General features: G+C 48.4%; 1 protein-coding gene across 1 annotated transcript in view; it reads right to left on the bottom strand.

Moving 5' to 3' along the window:
* Positions 1 to 20,724, bottom strand: part of FRMPD2 (FERM and PDZ domain containing 2) — a 79,259-nt gene that overhangs the window by 44,546 nt on the left and 13,989 nt on the right. Inside the window, exons 8-12 of the mRNA XM_058671414.1 lie at positions 19,235 to 19,409; positions 16,977 to 17,121; positions 15,574 to 15,712; positions 10,043 to 10,195; positions 4,985 to 5,170 (exon numbers count right to left, since the gene is read on the bottom strand). Of these exons, the coding sequence (XP_058527397.1) occupies positions 4,985 to 5,170; positions 10,043 to 10,195; positions 15,574 to 15,712; positions 16,977 to 17,121; positions 19,235 to 19,409 (798 nt within the window). The remainder of the gene's footprint in view (positions 1 to 4,984; positions 5,171 to 10,042; positions 10,196 to 15,573; positions 15,713 to 16,976; positions 17,122 to 19,234; positions 19,410 to 20,724) is intronic.

Raw genomic sequence — 20,724 nt, 5'->3', positions numbered from 1 at the left:
TGGAATATGGTAGATGTTTCTCTATTCGTCTTAGCACTTCATTCTCTGTCGCTAAAAATTCAGTTCTTGTCAAGGGTGCCGAATCAAAATAATGTTCATCAGGTTCGAGGGGAAAGAGAGAGTTTAATCAGTTGACAGATGAGGAGGTGGCCGCTTCACAGCTCCAGGGCTACCACCCTGCCAATGAGGGTGTTTTGTTTCGGGGATGGGGGAAGGTTATTTACTTATTTGAAAGGTGCAATTACAGAAAGAGGAAGCGATACAGAGCTATCTTGCATGCACTGGTTTACTTCCCAAATGGCTACAACAACCAGACTGGGCCAGGTTGAAACCAGGAGCCAGGAGCTTCTTTAGGGTCTCCCAGAGCCATGTAGGGTGAATGTAGAAAGCACTTGAGCCATGCTCCCACTGTTTTTCCTAGGAGTAGTAGCAGAAAGGCGGATTAGAAGTGAAGCAGTTAGGGTTTGAACCATCCTTTATAGGATGTTGGCACTGCAGGTGGTAGTTTAACCCCCTGCACCACAACGTCTGGCCCCATGCTTTGGGGGTTTTGAGGAAACTACAAAGAAGGCAGAATAAGATGAACTAAAGACAGCGCTGGATGCATAATGTCCTCTGGTCAGGTGTCAAAGGGATGATTGGAGTCACAGTGGTTGTCTGGTAAGGACCCAGGCTGAGCTGGTATCCAAGTCCCTGATTGTCCAGCAATGTTGAATCTTCAAGCAGTGTTTATAAGTCAGAGTGGCAGCTATGTGCAGGTGGTTGATGCTTTCTGCCCCAGACCTGGAATTTCTCTAAACAAGATTAGCCATCAGAATGTTGTAAAACCTCGTAGGGCCAGCTGCACCACACCCTTAATTACGGAGTTAAGCAAAGAGGGGGAGGCTGGGAGACTGAGCCGCCTAGCACCCACAGTCCACACACTGCCGGCATGCTTGGTCTTGCCTCCGTGCTCAATCCGTCGCCTTGGGCACGCTCTTTCAATGCTGGACATTGGATTAGTAATGACGCCCTTGATCGGCACCCAGGGATATGCTTTCCAACAATCTGCAACCGTACACTAAGTTCATTCAGACATTCAAATATTGTAGATGAATGAGTCCCTTTTTAAGAGCTTATAACAATTGCTTAGCAAATCTAAAAAGGGAGAGTCGTCAACACTACACACGCACCCGTTTCTTTCAGCTTGCAAACTCTCAACCAATGCATGTTGGACATTAAGGATCAGTTCCTTTTCTTCGCATAAAGTTGATAAAGCTTTGGACTGCAGTGCTGGGCTTCAGCTTCCATTCAACAGCATTCTGACAACATCCTTGAATGGCAAAGTGCATGTGCAGGCCACCCTTCCCGGAAGCAGGCTGCCCCGTGAGGTAGGTGAAATACAATCCAGCCCTTGTGGCTGGGCATGTTCGTGAGGACATTTCTCTGCGGATTGCCCATGCAAGCACCCAGGGGCTTCGATACCACTAGGTTTCTCTGTTGTTGGAGATAGTTCATTGTCACTGGCTGCATTGTCATGACACACTGCATTTGCTGCGTGCTTCGTCGCACGTTTGTGTATTTTCAGGTATCTGTGCAGTCCAACAAGATTCCTCCAGGCAGACGCAGACAACGCTGAGCCCCAGGGCCGTCCCATGGATGAGGTCCCGCAATGCATGCCCACGATCTTACAAAAATGCGATGCTTACTCTTCAGCCCACGCCGACTTCCTCTCCTTCCCCAGTCCCTCACACCAAATGGCACTGGGTGGTGTGGAAACAGACTCCCCCAGAGAAGTTAAAAACTGCACAGTTTTAGTTTAGATTTTGTGGGATTTATTTAAGTCACCTGTAATCTCTTGTGTGATGGTGACTTTACTGTGAGTCATGCCAAGGAGGTCCTTCCAGGGGGTCTGTGACAAAAACGCCAGTGACATTGACCATGAGCTACTATATCAAACACTCAAGGAGGTTTGATAGCTACAGAGCCTAGTCTGTGGAAAATTTTTACAAAGTTCAAAACACCAAGTCAGTGAATTTCGGACCTCCTGAAGACATACTCCACAACTGTGCATATCACATTATCAATGCCCTCTGCTGGAGTTTTCTTTTTTTGGATAGGAATCAAAAAAAAGGGAATTTGTGATATTTCTTGTGTTTGTAACAAGATCTATAGCAGCACTACAATGAGGAAGTGTACCCTTATGTTTTATGTAACCTATCAATAATAAAACTAAATTTCTATCAGACAGGCTATGAGAAAGACTCAAATCATATTTCTATTCTCTCTAGAGAAAATAATTACTCCAAACATGTCATCCCAGAGAAAAAAGAAGCAGAGGATGTTAGCCAAAAGTGTTATAGACTTTTCATTAGTAAAAATAGAATTTTCTAGGTGTTTTCAATGTTTGTTCTGCATTTTAAAAGTGACCATGTTGTTGTGATTACCGGTCCAGTTGGAAAGAAATACCCCCTTGCAAAAAAAAAAAAGAAGAAGAAATGAAAAGAAATCCCCCCTTGCACACAGTGTTGTGCAATTGTGATTCTGTGAGTCCCGAGAAGGGTGATATGCAGCCTGCATCGGCCTTGCTTTCCTGCGTTTCTCTTCTGAGATGTTGACCTCGGTCCATTCTTCCAGAAGGAATGTTTGCTGATTGATAATCAAAGCATGCACAGATGCCAACACATCTACCAATCACACCCTTTGAAAACAGCTCCCCACACCCTGGGCGACTTCCGCACAGGCAGGCAAACAAACGATCTGGGATTGAGGCATTTTGCATTCAGCTATTAATATGCAAGACTGAATCCAGCTTCCGGAGCTAATTCTCAGATTGATCCGAGTGTTCCCAATTTTGTGCCTACAAAAACACAAGTTCAGTCATTTGCTGGAAAAGATGCTTGGCTTGTGGCCCACAGCTGGTGGCATGACTTCAATGTAACGACTTTGCCCTGAGAACAAGTCATTTGTAGTAAGACAGAGATGACCGTCAGGATAGGCAAACTCCAGCAAAGTGGTATGTTCAAGGCCAACTTTGTCTTGTGAACTTTGATCAAAAAACTGCCTTCTCTGAGGGCAAAGCAATCATATTTGCAAGCATCAAACCAATCCATATAGAAAGGACTCGCCAATAGGGACTCACCAATGACCCTTCTGACTTCAAAAACTCCAGTGTGGGAGGACAGCACTGCAGAATAAGTGGGTAACGCCACCACTGGCATCCCAGAAGGTGCCAGTTCATGTCCCTCCTGCTTTACCTGCCATCCAGCTCCCTGTTAACGCACCTGGCAGAAAAGAAGATGGCCCAAGTGCTTGGAGCCCTGCACCCATGTGGGACACCCTGACAGAGTTTCAGGGCCCTGGCTTCAGCCTGGACCAACCTGGATGGACATTGCCACCTTGTAGAGAATGAACCAGAAAACAACAACAACAACAACAAATCGCTCTTTCTTTCACTCTATCTGCCCCTCCCGCTCTCTGTGTAACTCAAACAAGTAAATCCTTTGAATAACACACTTTTCAAAATTACTTTTCAGGTAATCTGCACTTTTTAAGAATATTTTAAAGCAAACTGCATTGAAATAATCAGGAATGCATTAATATTGAACTGATTCTTTTAAAAATATACATATATGTATTTTTATTGGAAAGGCAGATTTACAGAAAGAGAGAAAATGAGAAAGTCCTTCCATTCACTGGTTCATTCTCCAAGTGGTCACAATGACCAGAACTGAGTTGATCTGAAGCCAGGAGCCAGGTCTCCCACGCCAGTACAGGGTCCCAAGGCTTTTGGCCGTCCTCAACTGCTTTCCCAGGCCACAAGTAGGGAGCTGGATAGGAAGTGGAGCAGCTGGGACACAAACCCGCACCGGCATGAGATCCCGGCACTTGAAAGAAGAAAATTAGCCTACTGAGCCATTTGTAAGGCCCTGAACTGATTCTATAATTTAAATTCTTCAAATAAATGAAATTCTTCAAATAAATGAAAGCAATTCAAGCAGTTAAATTCTTGAAAGCTTCAAATATAAATTTGGTTTATATTCAGGTTTGTTCAAAAATACTTGGGAAAGGCTTTTCTGATCCTATAAATGGTCTTTAATGAACTCAAAAGATGTTCAAGTATTATGTATTTGTGGATATGCTTATTTCTGTCCTAGTGAAAAGCGATAATTATTAAATCCTAGCAAGAATTTTACTTTGGCAGTGCAGTAACCTCAAAATCCAAGATGTAATTCACAAAAAAACTTTCAGAAAATAATTACAAGCTATATAGTGTTGTATTTAAGAAACTCTTACATGAGATAATGATAACAACAATAAACTAAGCGGAAGACAGTGTTTTTTTTTTAATCATTTGAGGAAGCATAATCCTTTAAAACAAAATGGCACAAAAGCAGAAGGAACTCATGTTTTCCGCTGAAGTATCTGTGAACTCCAACAAACGAATCCTACAAACTCTGAGCATGGTGACTCACTGTGCAGTCCGCATCCAGGATACCGGCTCCACATCTATTGGCACTAAATTCAAGAAGGACAAAAACTCCCTCAAGGAGCGTCCCAATTTGACTGTAAATGTTCTGTGTTGAATGGAGGCTTCTGGTGTTAAAATGGCTTTTAAACACACAATGGTTATTACAGGTGTGCGAACCCCAGTGTCCATGGCACACCTGTGTCCACACATCAGGGCAAACTTTAGAGTTTCCGTTCCATTAACACCACCTCCCACCTCTCACCTCCCACCTTGCTCTGAGGAGAGGCAGGAGTCGCCCCCTCGGCTAAGGACGGTTCTTGGGTGCTGCCTCTGAAACCCCTGGAGGTCTTTTCCCAATTGTCCTAACAGTGCACAGAAAGGGTTAACGCCATCCCTCCCACAGTGCTGAGTGCAGGTTGACCCCAACCATCCTGCAGGAGGGCTCTGAGCATCCACATGACCACTGGCCCTTGCCCAGGTCAACAGTACAAAGGGAAAGACAGCATGGTCATTTGACACTCAAGTCGTACTCACATGGGTGGAAATCTTCCCCATCTCTCTCCATGGAACCCACAAGGTGGCGACCCTGCTGTTGTGTTTCACGACATAGACTGCGATGCCCTTGGCACAGACCCCCAGAGCCATCTCCCCTCCTGGCCTCTTCTGGTCTGGGTAGACCCGGTGGACGAGCATGCCGTATTCCGGGAGCTGCTGAGCAACCTGCAGAATGGGAGAGGACACTTCAGACAACACAGCACATTACTCCAGAATCAACAGCCCCTAGTCGGGCCATCCAACACGCTGAGGAGATGTTTCCTTTACCAACACTCAGTTGAACGACTTTCCCTCTTACAGAACTTGTCCACATTTCTGGTAGGTAGCATGTTTCTATTGTCTTAACCCAAGCAGTTCTTTCCTTGTGGAGTACCTGAAACAGCACTTAGAGTACGGTTATTACAAATAATAGTCCTTTAAAATTCATCTGTTTATTTATTTTATTGGAGAAACAGATACAGAGGTGAACAGATAGAAATCTCCTATCTTCTAGTTCTCTCCCCAGATACCTGCAACAGCTGGATGCGGGCCAAGTCAAAGACAAGAACCCAGAATTCAACCCAGATCTCCCACTATGAAATGGCAGGGGCTCAATCCCTTGGGCTGTCACTTCCACCTCCCAGTGTGTGGGTGTGTTAGCAGGCAGCTGGCATAAGGAGCCAGAGGCAAGACTTCAACCTGGGCATCCCAGTGCAAAAGGCAGGCATCTTAGCTGCTCAGCCAGCACTGATCCAATTCCTTCCATTGTGTTGCTAGATCTGTAGGCGGGCAATGCTACCTCCAAACCTCACAGCAGTAAACAGAGCCTTGAACTTCTGGACTCTGATCCTCTTTGTTTTCAACTGGAGAGATCCTGTCATGATGCCACCATCATTAACACCATGGTATACAATCACATTGTGGTGCAGGTTAAGTGGCTGCCTGTGATGCAAACATCCTATATGAGCTCCAGTTGGAGTCCTGGCTGCTCCACTTCAATTCCAGCTCCCTGCTAATGTTCATGGGACAGCAGCGTGGGATGGCCCAGATGCTTGGTCCCTGCATCCACGTGGGAGACCAGGGAGGAGCTCCTGGCTTCCGGCTTCAGCACAGTTCTGGTCATTGCAGCCATTTAAGGAGTAAACAGTGAAGGTAAGAGTGCACTCTCTCTCCCTCTCTCTCTTTCTCTCTCTCTCTCTCTCTCTATATATATATATCCTCTGCTTCAGAACTGCCTTAATAGATCATGAAAAGAAAACAGATTTATTGACCACTGGTGCGAGAGCAGATGTGAGCAAGCGGACCAGCCCAGCACCATAGGCCATTTATCTTGAAGAATTTGATAGACCACGACCCTGAGAGACTTGCTTACCCTTTGCTGATGGGGGATTGTCCTTTTGCTATTTTATGTTTCCATTAATCAAAGAAGGATGGGACACTTTGTAGCGCCCACATTCCCAAGGGAGGCAGGTGCTATGCTGAGCATTTCGCAAGCGTGAGTCCATCATTGTTTCATCAATGTAACTCTTTGCAAAGGGGACAGGGAGGTCCAGAAAGCACCAATCATCTGCTGTCACTCCGCCTTTCGAGCCAGGAGTAGGAAGGCAGAAATTAGAAGCAGTTGGCTCTTGAGTCATCGCTCCCGATAACTAACCACACGGTGAAGACGACACGCATGAACGGACACACTCAAGGTCAACAGGGGCGTCTCCAGTCTGGACCCAAACAAAATCCTATTTGGTCTGTCTCACGGTGCCTGTCATCCACCCCACGCGACCATGCTGGCCTTCCCCTACCCCCCCCCGCCCGCCGAGGGTCACTTCCTCTAGACGCATGCTTGCTGCTCTCCTACTAGGCCTCCTGCCCTTGCTGCATCAGGCAGCCAAGTGAGCCTTTAGCCAGCATAGAAGAGTGTCCTGACCCTAGAACCAGTGGAGTGGAAGCAAGTCGGGTCTTTTGACCCCACAGTTCCACTCTTGGGGATGCTGCTCTGTGCTCTGGCAGGGGGCGGGGCAGAACAGAGGGACTAGCTGCCTGGACAGGACCACATTAAAGGAGCCAAGGATATTCTATTAGCAAAGAATTTGCAGTCTTCTGAGAAATGCATTTGTGCTCATGCTAAGCAAGGAAAGCTCCCAGATGTGACCAGTATGAACTCAATAATGACTTTAAAACACAAAAGTAGCTTAGCATTTCACAAACCCTAATTATGTGGACAATGACTCTATGATAGAACAAAAATGCCAGCTTAACACCAGTTTAACCTGGAACAGGCTGGTCTGGGATTGATGCACTAATGTGGTTGTGAATCTTCCAGACAGACATGCAATGGTCCCCTAACTGAATTGCAGCCAAGACGGCTTCTAGCCCGAGACAAGCAAACGGCAGTAATCATGAACTGGGGGATGCCCAGCTGCCACCTTCATTTCTAAATGAAACTAGAGAGCCACAGGAGCCATAATTCATGGAACATAAAGCCTGTGTGTGGAGCTACTGTGCTTTGCGATAGCTTCTGATGATCACAGCTCCCTGGGCACTTACAAGCTCAGGGAGGGGACAGGAAACGCCCAGAAATACTTGCCAAGCATCTCACCAATACATGGACTCCAACACTGACAGTATTCAGCACAGGCGTGGTCTGGAACCTACATCAGAGTGTCCATGATCAGTCCTCTGGATCCAGCTCCTACCTCCACCCCCCTGCCAGTGCAGACCCTGGAAGGCAGTGGTGATGGGTCAGGTCACTGGGTTCCTGTGACCCATCAGCTCCTCACTCCAGTCCAGCCCAGCTCTAATCATTGTGGGCATCTGGGGAGCAAATCCCCTGTTGGGAATTGTCTCTGTGTCTCTGTCTTTCAAGTACTTTCATTACCTTCAATCCACAATTTCACTCCTGAGACCATATCCTTAAGGGATTTCACAAAAGGATAGTTAACTCCACATGCAGAAAACTGCCAATCCCAGTGCTCCTGAAAAGAGCGCCGTATTGGGCCTGGTGCCATGGCTCAGTGGCTAAATCATTGCCTTGCAAGTGCCAGGATCCCATATGGGTGATGCTTTGTGTCCTGGTTGCTCCACTTCCCATCCAGCTTCCTGTTTGTGGCCTGGGAAAGCAATAGAGGATGGTCCAAAGCCTTGTGACCCTGCACCCGTGTGGGAGACCCAGAAGAGGCTCCTGGCTTCAGATTGGCTCAGTTCTGGCCATTACAGCCACTTGGAAAGTGAATCAGCAGACAGAAGATCCTCCTCTCTGCATTTTTTCCTCTCTGTAGATCTGACTTTCCAATAATAATAATAATAATAGTAATAATCAGGATACCATATGTTCATTCATAATTTCAGTTCTGCAGGTCTATGTGAATACACAAACATACATATAGATTATCAACTCAATATACAGAGAGATAAATGCACATAATAAAGGATGCAAGATGAAAATGCGAAAATGTAATCGTGCTGTCCCCAGGGTGGAGAATGCTGTAGAAATGTTTACACTGTGCCAAACCCCTGATGATTGTCATCATTCAAGTACTTGGAAGGGACACGACCAGACCAGCACCCAAGGCTGGGGCTTGGAGAGACAACAGCAGTAACATCAATTCGCAGGAGTTTCCTGCAAAGCTGAAGCTCTGGCTTCCAGGCTCAGGCCGACGTTCAGTGACCACTCATCACCATCCAGTGCCTTTTGAATCCTCACCTGCCCTGCCCCCATCGAAGGACTGCTACACCTCCTAGACCAGAAACACACTGGGAGGCTGAACTGAGAAAAGCAGTGAGCACCTTCCTGCTGGCCCCTGCATGAGAAGCAGGGACCCGTTCTGCCGCATGATTGGCCAGAGAGGGCCAGGACAGAACATGCCTCTGCAGCTCTGCTTTCAAGTGTCCGCAACTACTAACAACAAGAAAACTATCCACAGAGACTTGCGTGCAGAGAAATGTATAAAGGCCTGCTCTGCCTTTGTGTTTGCTTATTTCAAAATTTTATTTGTGTATCTATTTGTTGGAATGGCAAACGCAGAGGAAGAGAATGAGAGACAAACAATAAGCAAGAGTTCCCATTTGCTGGTTCACTCTGAAAACATCCACAATAACCTCAACTGGGCTGAAGAAGGGAAGCTGAGAGCCGGGAACTCAACCCAAGTGTTCCATGTGGATAGCAGGAAGCCAATTACTTGAGCCATCGCCACGGCCTCCCAGGGTCTACCTACACCAGCATCAAACCAGAGCCAGGAGCCAGAGCCAAGAGAACCCAGGCACTCCTATAGGAGACAGCAGCGTCTGGACTGCAGGGTCAGACACCTCCTCCTGTGAGCTTCCTTTAGAAGCTGTTCCTCAAATCTAAAGGCCCAGCCACCTCACCCATCCTGGAGGTCCCAAGAGCTTTCCTCCCACTGGCCCCTCACTGCACCTGCAGAGGCACTGCCTCTGTCCAGGTCGCACCACCTTGACCTAGAGTCACTGAAATGCCTCTTGCTCTGTCTTTGGTGCCGTCTGCTGCTCCACAGCCATCTGCCCTGTGAGTCTTGGATCGTGCCAGAAATAGGAGCAAGGTTTGGGGTCTCCATTCTGCATATTAAGCAGAGGTTGTGGAATATGCAAAGACCACTCGTCCTAATGGGTGTCCATGAGCACAGCAGGGTTGAAGTGCTGCTGCATTGGCCAGGATGGTGAGTGGCCCAGAGCTGCACCCCTGTGGATGGACTATCCTGGCTGCGTATACAGAGGACAACAGCTAGAAAACTGCAGATGTGGGATCTTCTGGTAAGTTCACTTTGGCTCACGAGACCCCGGCTTTGTACCTGAGTTGCCCTGCAAGTCAACTGCAAGAAATGAGGTCTCCCTGCTCACAAAAGAGTGACTAGCATATTGCTCTAAAGTTGAAGAAAGGACTCACTACCTATCCCTCAACCCAGTCCGCTTGTTCCTTCTTTGGGGCCGGTTCCAACACCACCTGCTCCTCCAAGCCACCCCCTGGCCGCTAGGGGGAGACTCCGACAGGGACTGTGCTGACTGCCTGTCCCTTGAACCCTGAACCTTCTCAAGGCACTGAGACCTCACCTTCAAAAACTGCAGCTCGGCTTCCTCTCCCAGGGGTGCAGAACTGAGCCGGTGCATCCGGGAGACCTCGGCTTGGGCCCGCAGAGCCGTCATCCTCCCGATCAGACTGGCTGGGATGTAATCTTCAACTCGAAAATACACGTTGCTTTCCACCTGCAGGACACAAGGTACAAGGACCAGGGAAGGCACTGAGGACTCACCAGGACAGTCAAGTGAGACTCTCAGGTCCACACAGGGCCTAGGGCCAGGAGCAGCTCTGTTGGGACAGCATTACCCACTCTATTGGAAGTAGAGCCTACATTATAGCGTGAGTAGGAGGGAAAGAAGAAAGGAGCGCCCACTCTTGAGCCTCTTCTGTATGCCAGCTGGTCCTGAGTCACCATGAACTCATTGTAATACCATAAGGAGGGCATTAATGAGCAAGAAGGGACAACACCCAATGGGGCCAGCAAGACTGGCCCACCCAAATCCCTACACACTCCTTGATGCCCTTCCACTTTTAAAAATACAGCAACATGGGCCAATAGGATAGGATAGGATAGGATAAACATGTGGCAAAGTAGGCTAAGCCTCCACCTGTGGTGCCAGCATCCTATGTGAGCTGTTTCATTTCCAATCTAGCTCCCTGCTGATAACCTAGGAACAAAGCAGAGTATGGTTCAAGCCCCTACATTCAAATGGAGAATCTGGGGGTAGCTCATGGCACCCGGCTTCAGATCAGCTCATCTCTAGCTATTGCAGCCATTTAGGGAGTAAACCAGCAGATGAAAGATTCTCTCTCTCTCTCTCTCTCCGCTCTTCCATTTCTCCTTATCTCTGTAACTCCATCAGATTAAAAACAGATAAAATCTAGAGAGAGTTTAACAAAAACACACAACAACATGGCCCTTAGACTTCATTTCCTATTATTCATCAGCATCCCTGTCCATCCATGCTCCTAGTATGTCTACCTTACAAGGGAGGTATTAGCCGGGGCACCAGCTCTGCACACAAGAATGAGCAGAAGGAGCCCCTTAAACAAGAGGACATCTGACACCCAACTCCAGCACAGGCCTGAAGCATCATCAGATGCTTCCCCCTAGGACAGGTTAGAAGACCTGCATTACTCACTGCCTGATGGGGAAGTTCTCTGCAAACAGAGGCCAGGACAGGCAGAAGCGTGTTGAAGTCCACGAAGAGAGATGTCAGGGACTTCTGTTAAAGAATGAGGCAAGAAGGCTGGGCAGAGGTTGAAGCTAAGTCTGCAGGTACTGCTTTCAGGCTGCCCTGCCATTCTAGTCCTGATCCAGCGTCTCCCCACATCGAGGGCAGCTGGGAACCGGAGAAGTCACACCCACGGCTGGCTTTGAGTAACTTGGCTTGAGATGGGGAATCCATGTTCCTAGGGTGAAACAGGCTTGGCCTCAGGTAGTTATAAGACCAAGCGTCATCAAGCTTGATGCTGGTCCATGCTGGTTCTGAGCTCAGCTCAGAGGCAGGAAGGCAAAGAAGTGGTTCAGCTGATACATAGGGAAGCACAGGGAATGCCTGTGGATTAGCCAAAATCCAGGACACGGACAACAGCAAGCGCTGATAAAGATGTGGAGTCACCAGGATTCTCATTCACTGCTGGTGAGAATGCGAAATGGCATGGCCACTACAGAGGACAGTTTGCTGGATTCTTCGGCAGAACTAAGAGTAATCTCACCGTCTGATCTAGTACTAGCGCACCCTGATATCTACTTAGAGGAGAAATCTGACATCCACACAGATGCTGACAGCAGCTTGATGCACAGTCATCAAAGCTTGAAAGTGAAATGTCTCCAGCAGGTGACTGAATAAACAACAGTCAGCACCAAGAACCCACGACCCATCAGGCCAGAAACGCAATGCATGTTACTAAGTCAAGACACTCCAGCATAGGAAGTTTCCAAACCCTTCAAGGAAATGTGTGTGAAGACAAAGTATGCCAAAGTTTAACCTTTTTTGCACCAAAATAAATTGATCTTTCAATTGCATTTTTCCAAAAAAATCTTGGAAGTACTCCCTTACGTCCTAGAGAAGTTCGTTTGGAATGCGAAAAGCTGCCAGCACAAGTGCATGTACATCTATATCGTTTATGAAAGGAAAGATGAGAAACAACTCTAATAATAATAGCAAACCATAAGTACAAGGTGGCGCTTGGGTGATGACTAGAAGATGCAGCGCTGGGAATGCATCCCACACAGCCACTCAGGAGGGCCACCAGAGGACAGATGTCAACTGAGACTACAGTGCCAAGCAAGCAAAGCAGTACTCACAACTGCCCCACATCCCAATGTGTTCAAATCACACCAGACCCAACTGTAGGATGTCAGGAGGAGTCTCTATTGCCCAAGCTTGGAGACAACAGCCCGCACTACCCTGAGCTGCCAAAGTCAGGGGTTTTTAAGCTCTCATCCTCCAATCAGATTGAGAGCCATACAGACCAAAGTTTCCATACACTCAAGCAACTAAGCAGCGGGAGGTAGGGAGGTTACTGCCAGAGCCCAAAGTTTTCCAGTAGTTAATTAACCTCACCTAAAACAATAGGAGGTAGGAGGAGCCAGTGCAAGGAACCTCAGGAGCCATTTCCACACTGCCAATTAACTTGAATGGGGCAGAAGGCAGGAGGGGAGTGGTGTACATGAAGTGCCTTCAGAACCAGTTTCACGCATCCAATTAACTAATGAGAAGAGGTAGGAAAGGCAGTTTTCACGAGGTTGTCATTTAACCTGTCAAGTGGGTGCTAGCCATCAACTGGCTGCACCCCATCACAACAGCAAAGTGGTTCTGCCATTGTTTTTATGCTAAGATTATCTTTGTTTCCCTTTTTAAAATGCAAATATGTTCAAATTACTTCTCCACATACAATTTTTCAGAAGCTCCCAGTCCTATCCAATAGTGGCTTGCAATTTTTTTCCAACATCAGAATTACTTTAGGAGGTCACCCTAAGTCCTTCTATGGCTAACAGGTGGTTCATAGCTCAAGCAGTGATAAAACACCTGCAATACCCCCTCACCTGGATGGGCCAAACTCACCTTTCTGCCCATCGAATGACACAGAGCAGAGCTCTGGCCTGTGAGGTACCCCCTAATGCCCTTTGAAGTGCCATCATAGCACCTGGCATATAGCCAAGCAGGCCCTTAGAAGTCCTGTTTTTTACCAGCTTGTAATTGGCTTAACTACAAATAGAAAAAGAATGAGCTTTTCAAGGCTGAGCCGGTATTCAACACAGAACAGGCTGTCCAGCAATGATTTCTGACCGAGCAGCTGCACACAGGAAGGGGTTCATGTATCCTGTCGGTTTTACACACAGAAGGAGGGGCGCTGCCTTGGTGGGCAGCAGAAAGCATCCCGGCAATTCTCTGGACCCCAACTCTGGGGGAAGGTGAGACTCGGCAGATCTCTTCAGTGAATGATGAATAGAAGCCCTGAACGTGCATGTGTGTGTGTGAGTGTGTGTATGCATATACATATGCATCTATGTACACATACACATGTGTATGTGTGAGAATAAAACTAAATCTATAACCCTCATCATACGTGAAAATGAACTAAAAATGAATTGAGGACCTTAGTATAAGACCCCAAATTATTAAACTACTAGAAGAAAACAGGGAGACACTGGGAGAGCTGATTGTTAGACACTGGGAGAGACAGTTTCGGTCTACTTTTTTCAGGGATGGACCCCAAAATCATATGCAACAGAAGCAAGCCAGAGAAACGGATGAGCTTCTGCAAGCAGAGGAAACCATCAAGAGTGAAGCAGCAACCTACAGAGTGTGAAAAATATACCTATCGGGAAACTACTCATATGACAAAGGATTCATTTCCAGAAAGTACAAGGAATTCAAACAACCAGGCTGGAAAAAAATCAACGCATCCGATTTTTCTAAAAATAAATAAATAAATGATCTAAATAAACAATTCTGAAAAGAGTTCATACAAATAGCCAGCAAGTATTTTGGGAAATGCTCCAACATCAATAATCATCATGAAAAACACAAATCAAAGTTATATTTAAATATCATTTCACCCCAGTTAGAATGCATATTACTAAAACAATCAAAACATTTTACAATTGCCCATAAGGTGTGAGTGACAATGTGGAAAGTGTAAATGATAACAAGAGCCTTGTGCATGTTTCTGTGAAGACTGAGTCAATGCTCTGGAAAGACACCTACCGAAAGAATTGAGATACTAACGGTAGCATTATTCACAACAGCCAAGATGCAGAACCAACCAAGATGTCCACTGGCAAATCAATGAACATGGAAAATGTGGCATACATACACAACGCAGAGCTAGTCAGCCTTCAAAAAGGATGAAATTCTACCATTTGCAGCAACAAAGTTGGAACCAGAGGACATTAGGTTAAGTGAAATAAGTCAAGCATAGGAAGGCAACTGCCACAAGGTCGCACACGGATTCCTGTATAGAAGCCGAGAGTTTGATCAGAGAAACGCAGAGTGTAAGAGTATTTACCAGGCCCTGGCGAGCAAGAGGGGGATGGCAGCATGAAGAGACAGTGACTGATAGTTACAGAGATGCACTTGGATAAAAGGTGTAACTTCTAATGTTCCACAGCTGGGTAGGATAATCATGATTGGCAGCAATGCATTGTATATTTCAAAACTGCTAGTAGAACAGATTTTGAGTGTAACCAACATAAAGAAAAAATGCATTTCTGAGGTTATAGATATGGCGACTATCATGACCAGGTCATTACACATTGTATGCAGGTATTGAAGTGTTTCATTGTACCTGAAAAAGGTATAATCACAATGTGTCTATTAGAAATTAAGTTTTATAAGAAAAGACATCAGTGATTATGCTGCAGCAAGGGCTTGGTCAACAAGACCAGAGCTATCACTTGAGAGGTGATGCATCCAGTAGAATCCGCACCATCCCTGAAGGCACAACCAGATGGTCTCCAATTTAGACTTGATCATTTCCCAGCATGATTGTTCTTACAGGAAACGTGAATGAGAACATGAACTTTATGATGTTTCTCTGAGGGTTGAGGGAGTGAATGCTATGGAAAAAATCAAGGTAAATGGCAGGCACAGAAGGATCTCACAATAAGGGTTCACTATTACTATTGAAGAAAAAGAGGATTCAAATAAGTTATTGCTTCTAGGAGGAATCTATTAGACTAGAATTGTGTTGACAGGTATCAACTTGATTGGTTCATCTTAGTAGCCCCTAGACCTAGCAAAGAATACCCAATGAGTGTTTCTTGGATGGGTGGGTGGATGGATGGATGGATTAGTTGGGTGTGTGGATGGGGGTGGATGTGTGGATGGACAAGTATGTACAAGTATATGAAGCAAAGAAAGGAATGGTAGGAGAGAGGGGGAAAGGGAAGCAAAAAAGTAGATAGATACAGTTTGATTGTTCTATAGGTAGATATACATGTGAATGGACATTCTTAATTACAGAGTTGGCATCACCGATGCTCCCCTATCCCAAAGCAAATTTTCCAATGCTCCCCACCCCCAGCCCCCAGCCACTCTGTGCTCACCCCTACCTCTTTGGGATAACTGCCAAACTCGGCCTGCAAGGCAAGGCCACCCAGCTGCAGCAGCGTCTCATCGTCACAGCTCAACCTCTCCTCCAGGATGTCTCTCCTAAGCTGCAGGTAATACTGATGCCTGGTCAAGCTGTGCCTAGAAATGCAGGGCAGGTGTCAGGGCAGCGGCCATGCTGAGGGAAAGGACTCTCCCAGTCTAGGACTTGGGGAAGGGAAGAAAATGAGACATGTCCCAAGAGAAGCCAGAAGGCAATGCCAGGTCTGGCAGGGTCTCCTTCACTGGCACCTGCCTCCTGCCATTAGCAGGGCCCCTCTATGCCAGGCACAACACATGACCCTCACAGAGACATGTGCTTCTGTGATCCGAGGCAGGAAGTTGATCTCCATCCAGCACGGTGAGGTTTGTAGGGAAGTTACAAGTGAAGAGGGATTGACCCACCCCCAGATCCATGATCTTCTCTTCAATCTGCTACCCTGGGCTGCTGGATTGTGCATAGAGGCGGGAGAGGTGGGTATGTTGGAATTAGGGAGAGACAACTTTGACCTTGAGTGAAGCACTTTTTTTTAAGATTTATTTTTATTAGAAAGCCAGCTATACAGAGAGGAGGAGAGACAGAGAGGAAGATCTTCCATCGTTGATTCACTCCCCAAGTGACCGCAACAGTTGGAGCTGAGCCAATCCGAAGCCAGAACCCCCGAGACTCTTCCAGGTCTTCACACAGGTGCAGGGTCTCAAGGCTTTGGGCCATCCTCGACTGCTTTTCCAGGCCACAAGCAGGGAGCTGGATGGGAAGCGGGCCGCTGGGATTAGAACTGGCACTCAAATGGGGTCCCGGTGAGTGCAAGGCAAGGACTTAAGCCGCTAGGCCACCACACAGGGCCCAGAGTGAAGCCAGTTTGAAATGAAACTGTGGAGCCACCTGCAGTGCTGGCATCCCATACTGGCATTGGTTTGAGTTCTGGCTGCTCCACTTCCAATCCAGCTCTACTGATGCAGCTAGGGAAGCAGCAGGGGATGGCCCAGCTGCTCAGGCACCTACAGCCACGTGGGAGACCCAGAGGAAGATCCAGGCTCCTGTTTCAGCCTGGCCCAGCCCTGGCTACTGCAGTCATTTGGAGGGTGAACAAACAGAAGATTCTCTCTCTCTCTCCAACTCTGCCTTATAAAATCATTTTTAAAACTTTTCAAAAAATACACATAAAATTTTGGAAAAAAATTAAAAGGCAAGTTCTGATTTTCACCAGGGCCTGCCTCAAAAACCTAGTTTTCCTTCTTGTTCCCATTAGCAAAAAACAAGACACTGCAAGTGCTGCTTGCTGCACATTAGCAGTTCCCAGGAGCTGCTTGCCCACACCAGGACAGACACAAATCCCTCGGGGAACAGCTTTGCAACACTCACTGGAGCAACACAGAGTGGCTGACAAAGAACTTGATCCTCAAGAAGAGCGTGAAGGTGCCCGTGGCAGTCTGCGGCCGCTCTCTCCAGCCCTCGGGAGCTGTTTCACATAATCTGGTTTCGTTATCCAGAAAAAAAAACTCTTGGCCTGAGACAGAAGAAAGGTTTGGAGAGAGCATCGTTAGGGATGCACCCTCCTTCAGGTTCACGGCCCTGAGTGCTGTTCTGAGGCAGCAGGTGCAAGCCAGGTGTGCAGGAAGGAGTAGGAAGCCAGGCCTCCAGAGGCCTGGCACCAGGGACCTATAATAGCAGCAGGCAAAGAGGAGAGAAGAAAGGAGGAGAACCTGGGCATGGAGCAGAGAAGCTGTGATGGTGTTTGACCCACCCAACCCACAGGTGCACCCAGCAGGTGCAGCCAACCATGCACCAAATCACTATGGAAAAATATGGGACTAGACACATACAGACTTTTTAATTATTATCTCTAAGCAATATAGCGTGACAACTGTTAACACAGCATTCACCCTGTGTTAGGTGTTATTAACCTAGGGGTAATCATCTAGGGATGATTTCAATTACACAGCAGGATCATGTTGCTTTGGTGTGAAAATCCTTCACCTCCCTTGTCACAGGTGTGTTGTGGGCTACAGGCCTCTGTCCTCCTAAAATCCATATGTTGAAGCCTTAAGCCCCTATGGGATGATGCTCGGAGGCAGAGGGCTCTTCCGGGGGTGATGAGAGTTCAATGGCGTGCCCTGGGTGGGAGGGGTGTCATGAAAAGAAGATGGAAAAGCCAGAGCTTCCTCTCTCCTCACAATGCAAGGACACAGGGAGAAGGTCACTACATGCAAGTCAGGAAGAGAGCAGAGTGAGTCAGCTGGCACCTGTACTTGAACTCAGCCTCCAGGACTGTGAGAAACGGTGCTTCACCATTGCAGCGTCGGCTAAGACAGGGTGTGAATGAAGTCCCATTTGCCCAAGCTGAAAAACTCCCCCAGCCCAAGCTCAGGGCTTCTGCTCCTGGCTCATGCTCTCGCCCTTCAGAAAGGAAAGCTGAGTCAGCCACACCCACTGGAGGCCCATTTTCCTCTCTTGTTCTCTTCAGGGTGCTAATTCTACCTCCCCCCGCTACTCCCCCCATCCTGCTCCACCCCTCCCCTCCACTGCACACCCAAGGCAACTCTGCCCTTCTCTCCACCATCCCAGCATGGGGTGCACAATGCCCCGTGCCTGGGCATGGAGTCCTGCCCAGCATTGGAGGGCAGAACATTTAAATGAACAATCCCAAGGCACATGCACACCACGGGGAAGTAAGTGGACATCCAGGGGTTCTAACGGGCATCAACACACAGTGTTCTCCCACACCCTGGCTGCCAAATCTGACTTCCCACCAGGTCTTAACTTCAGTCAGTTCTCTCCACTGAGGGACAAGAATATCCACACCAGAGCCTGCATGGCAAACCCCACCCAGGCTGATCCTCACCCAAACCCCAGAGGTTCTATTTTGAGCGATTTCCCCAGGAAGGCCCTCACTAAGCAGCTGTAGAATTATGCACCTGCCTGGGGGAGGGGAGACCTGTGTACCTGCCTGGGAGGAGACAAGATAAGGCAGGTGCTCCACCATGAGGTTAGACCAGCTGCGCAAGCACACTGGGATTTATTATTAGTTATTATTATTTCCCCTGAAAATGCTTGCATACATACTTCATAAAAGACCCAGCAGACCTATGGACCATGATCGCCCAGCAGCATGCACTAATTCTTTTTGTTATTTGAGAGAAGGCTCCTTCGGGAGGTCTAATGAGAGCCCCACCATTTCCCATCACACCCCCTGGTTCTTCCATTGCACATTGGATGAGCACACAACAAGCGGGTGGGCTTCTCCAGCTGGGAGTAGGGAAGGAGAGGAACCCTGAAACTCAGCACCTAGGCACCTTAGGTGGGCTGATGCCAGGATTGATGCTCCTGCTGAATCTGGCTCAACCTCCTTTCCTTTGCTCCCCTTGGAACATAAGCTGATTTAGGGGCTAAAACAGCGGACAATAAAGAGGACAGAGAGAGAGGAGGGGGCAGGAAACCTTCCACTGGGTCTGGAAACCTGTGTTATCTCCCTGATGTCTAGGGGTGCAGACACCCTCAAGCCCCTGCAATTTTCCCAATAGGAACTCAGGGACCCAAACATGTAGGTTCACCTAAAAGCCCAAATACCATCTCCTGGGGCATGGGAGGAGGAGGGCAAGGCCAATCGGGGAGACACTCACCTCTCAGGTAGGCCAAGCCAAAATAAGTGATCTCTTGGAGGTTGGCAAAGGACACCACGGCCTGGAAGACGGCCCCTGCCGTGGACTCAACATCACACTTCACCTCCAGGCACTGCCCACTGAGCAGGACCACACACACATCCCTGAGAGCCAAGTAGGACTTCCCTTTTCTGGTCTGCAAACGACAGTAACAAGTGCCCTTGTCCAGCAGCTAGGAGACACCATCCCTCCCCATGAGCAAGTTACTCTGGGCTCAGCACATTGCACGGATTGTCTCACTTAAGTGGCTAGCAATCTGAGACCATGAGTGTTTAGAGTTCCCATTCAGGTGAGAGAAATTGCAGCTCAAAGACCACAGAGGACTTGCCTAGGGGGGGCTGCAGACTGAGAGCAGATGGAGATCTATGCCCACCAGCTCTGCAGGGCCTCAGCCATGAGTCACGGGCCCTTGGAGGCATCTGTCACCGTGTCTGGCAGAGGAGGTAGGAGGGTACAGATCCCGTGAGCAGACAGACGGGGCTGCAATAAGAGGATTCTAGAAACTGGGACAGCAGAGTCAGGGTTTCTGCCTGCCTCAGCCTCCTTGGGATCTTGCTGGGTTCACAGCCCACCATAGCGTCACCCTGATGCTCATCCTTCCGGGGGGCCACTCATCCTGCTGCCTATAGCTGGCCTGCCCTGTATGCACTTAACCCTAAATGTCCATCCCCGTGGCCAGACTGCCACCCATGCACTTTGCCCTGGACTGTCGTCGCCCAACACACTGTGCTCAGGATGCTCAACCCCTCTCCCCTGAGCGCTCTGCCCTGGGTGCTCACCCCCCCACCCTGCATGCTCTGCCCTGGGTGCTCATCCCACCTCCAACCCCCATCCCCGAGCTCTGCCCTGGGTGCTGTCCAAGGTGGCCAGCCTGCCGTGCATGTGCTCTGCCCAGGACGCTCATCCCCGCCCAGGATCTGCCCTGGATTCTCCTCACTGCGTGGGTTCTGCCCTGAACATTCATCCCCCAGGCAGGCTTGCTTTAACCTTGGATACTCATCCCTTTCTCCCCCACACAGCAGATTCCTAGGCGTCCTCCAGGTCAGGTTCAAGACCCTGCCTGGGGTCTGGAAAGTAAAGCCACCCCTCCTCCCTTTCCTGCTGAGGGTCCAGGCTCACTCCAAGAATAAGGGCTAAGTGCCATACCTACCCTACCCCCAACCTAGGACCCAAAGCCCAACCTAGACTTTCCCAGGAGGCCTCTCCTGTTTGCGAACAGCCCTGGACTGGCCTTCACTGCTGGAGACCTTGCCTGCAGCCAGTCCTGCTCCCTCAGCAGACAGACTTGAGGACCCCGCGGGGAGGGACTTCCTGTAGGATCCCGGGTCGGCTGAGCACACAGGCACGCCCTTGGCCACGCCATTCTCATCCATGCTGCACCGCAGAGCAGCCTAAGAAGTTGTTGAATTCATTCTGGGGTATGAAGGCTTCCCATCAGCCTGGGCCCTCTG

The sequence above is a fragment of the Ochotona princeps genome, chromosome 13 (assembly GCF_030435755.1).
Source record: "Ochotona princeps isolate mOchPri1 chromosome 13, mOchPri1.hap1, whole genome shotgun sequence".
Lineage (NCBI taxonomy): Eukaryota > Metazoa > Chordata > Mammalia > Lagomorpha > Ochotonidae > Ochotona > Ochotona princeps.
Note: the sequence above shows the minus strand (reverse complement) of the source record. Positions and strands in the feature narration are given on the sequence as shown.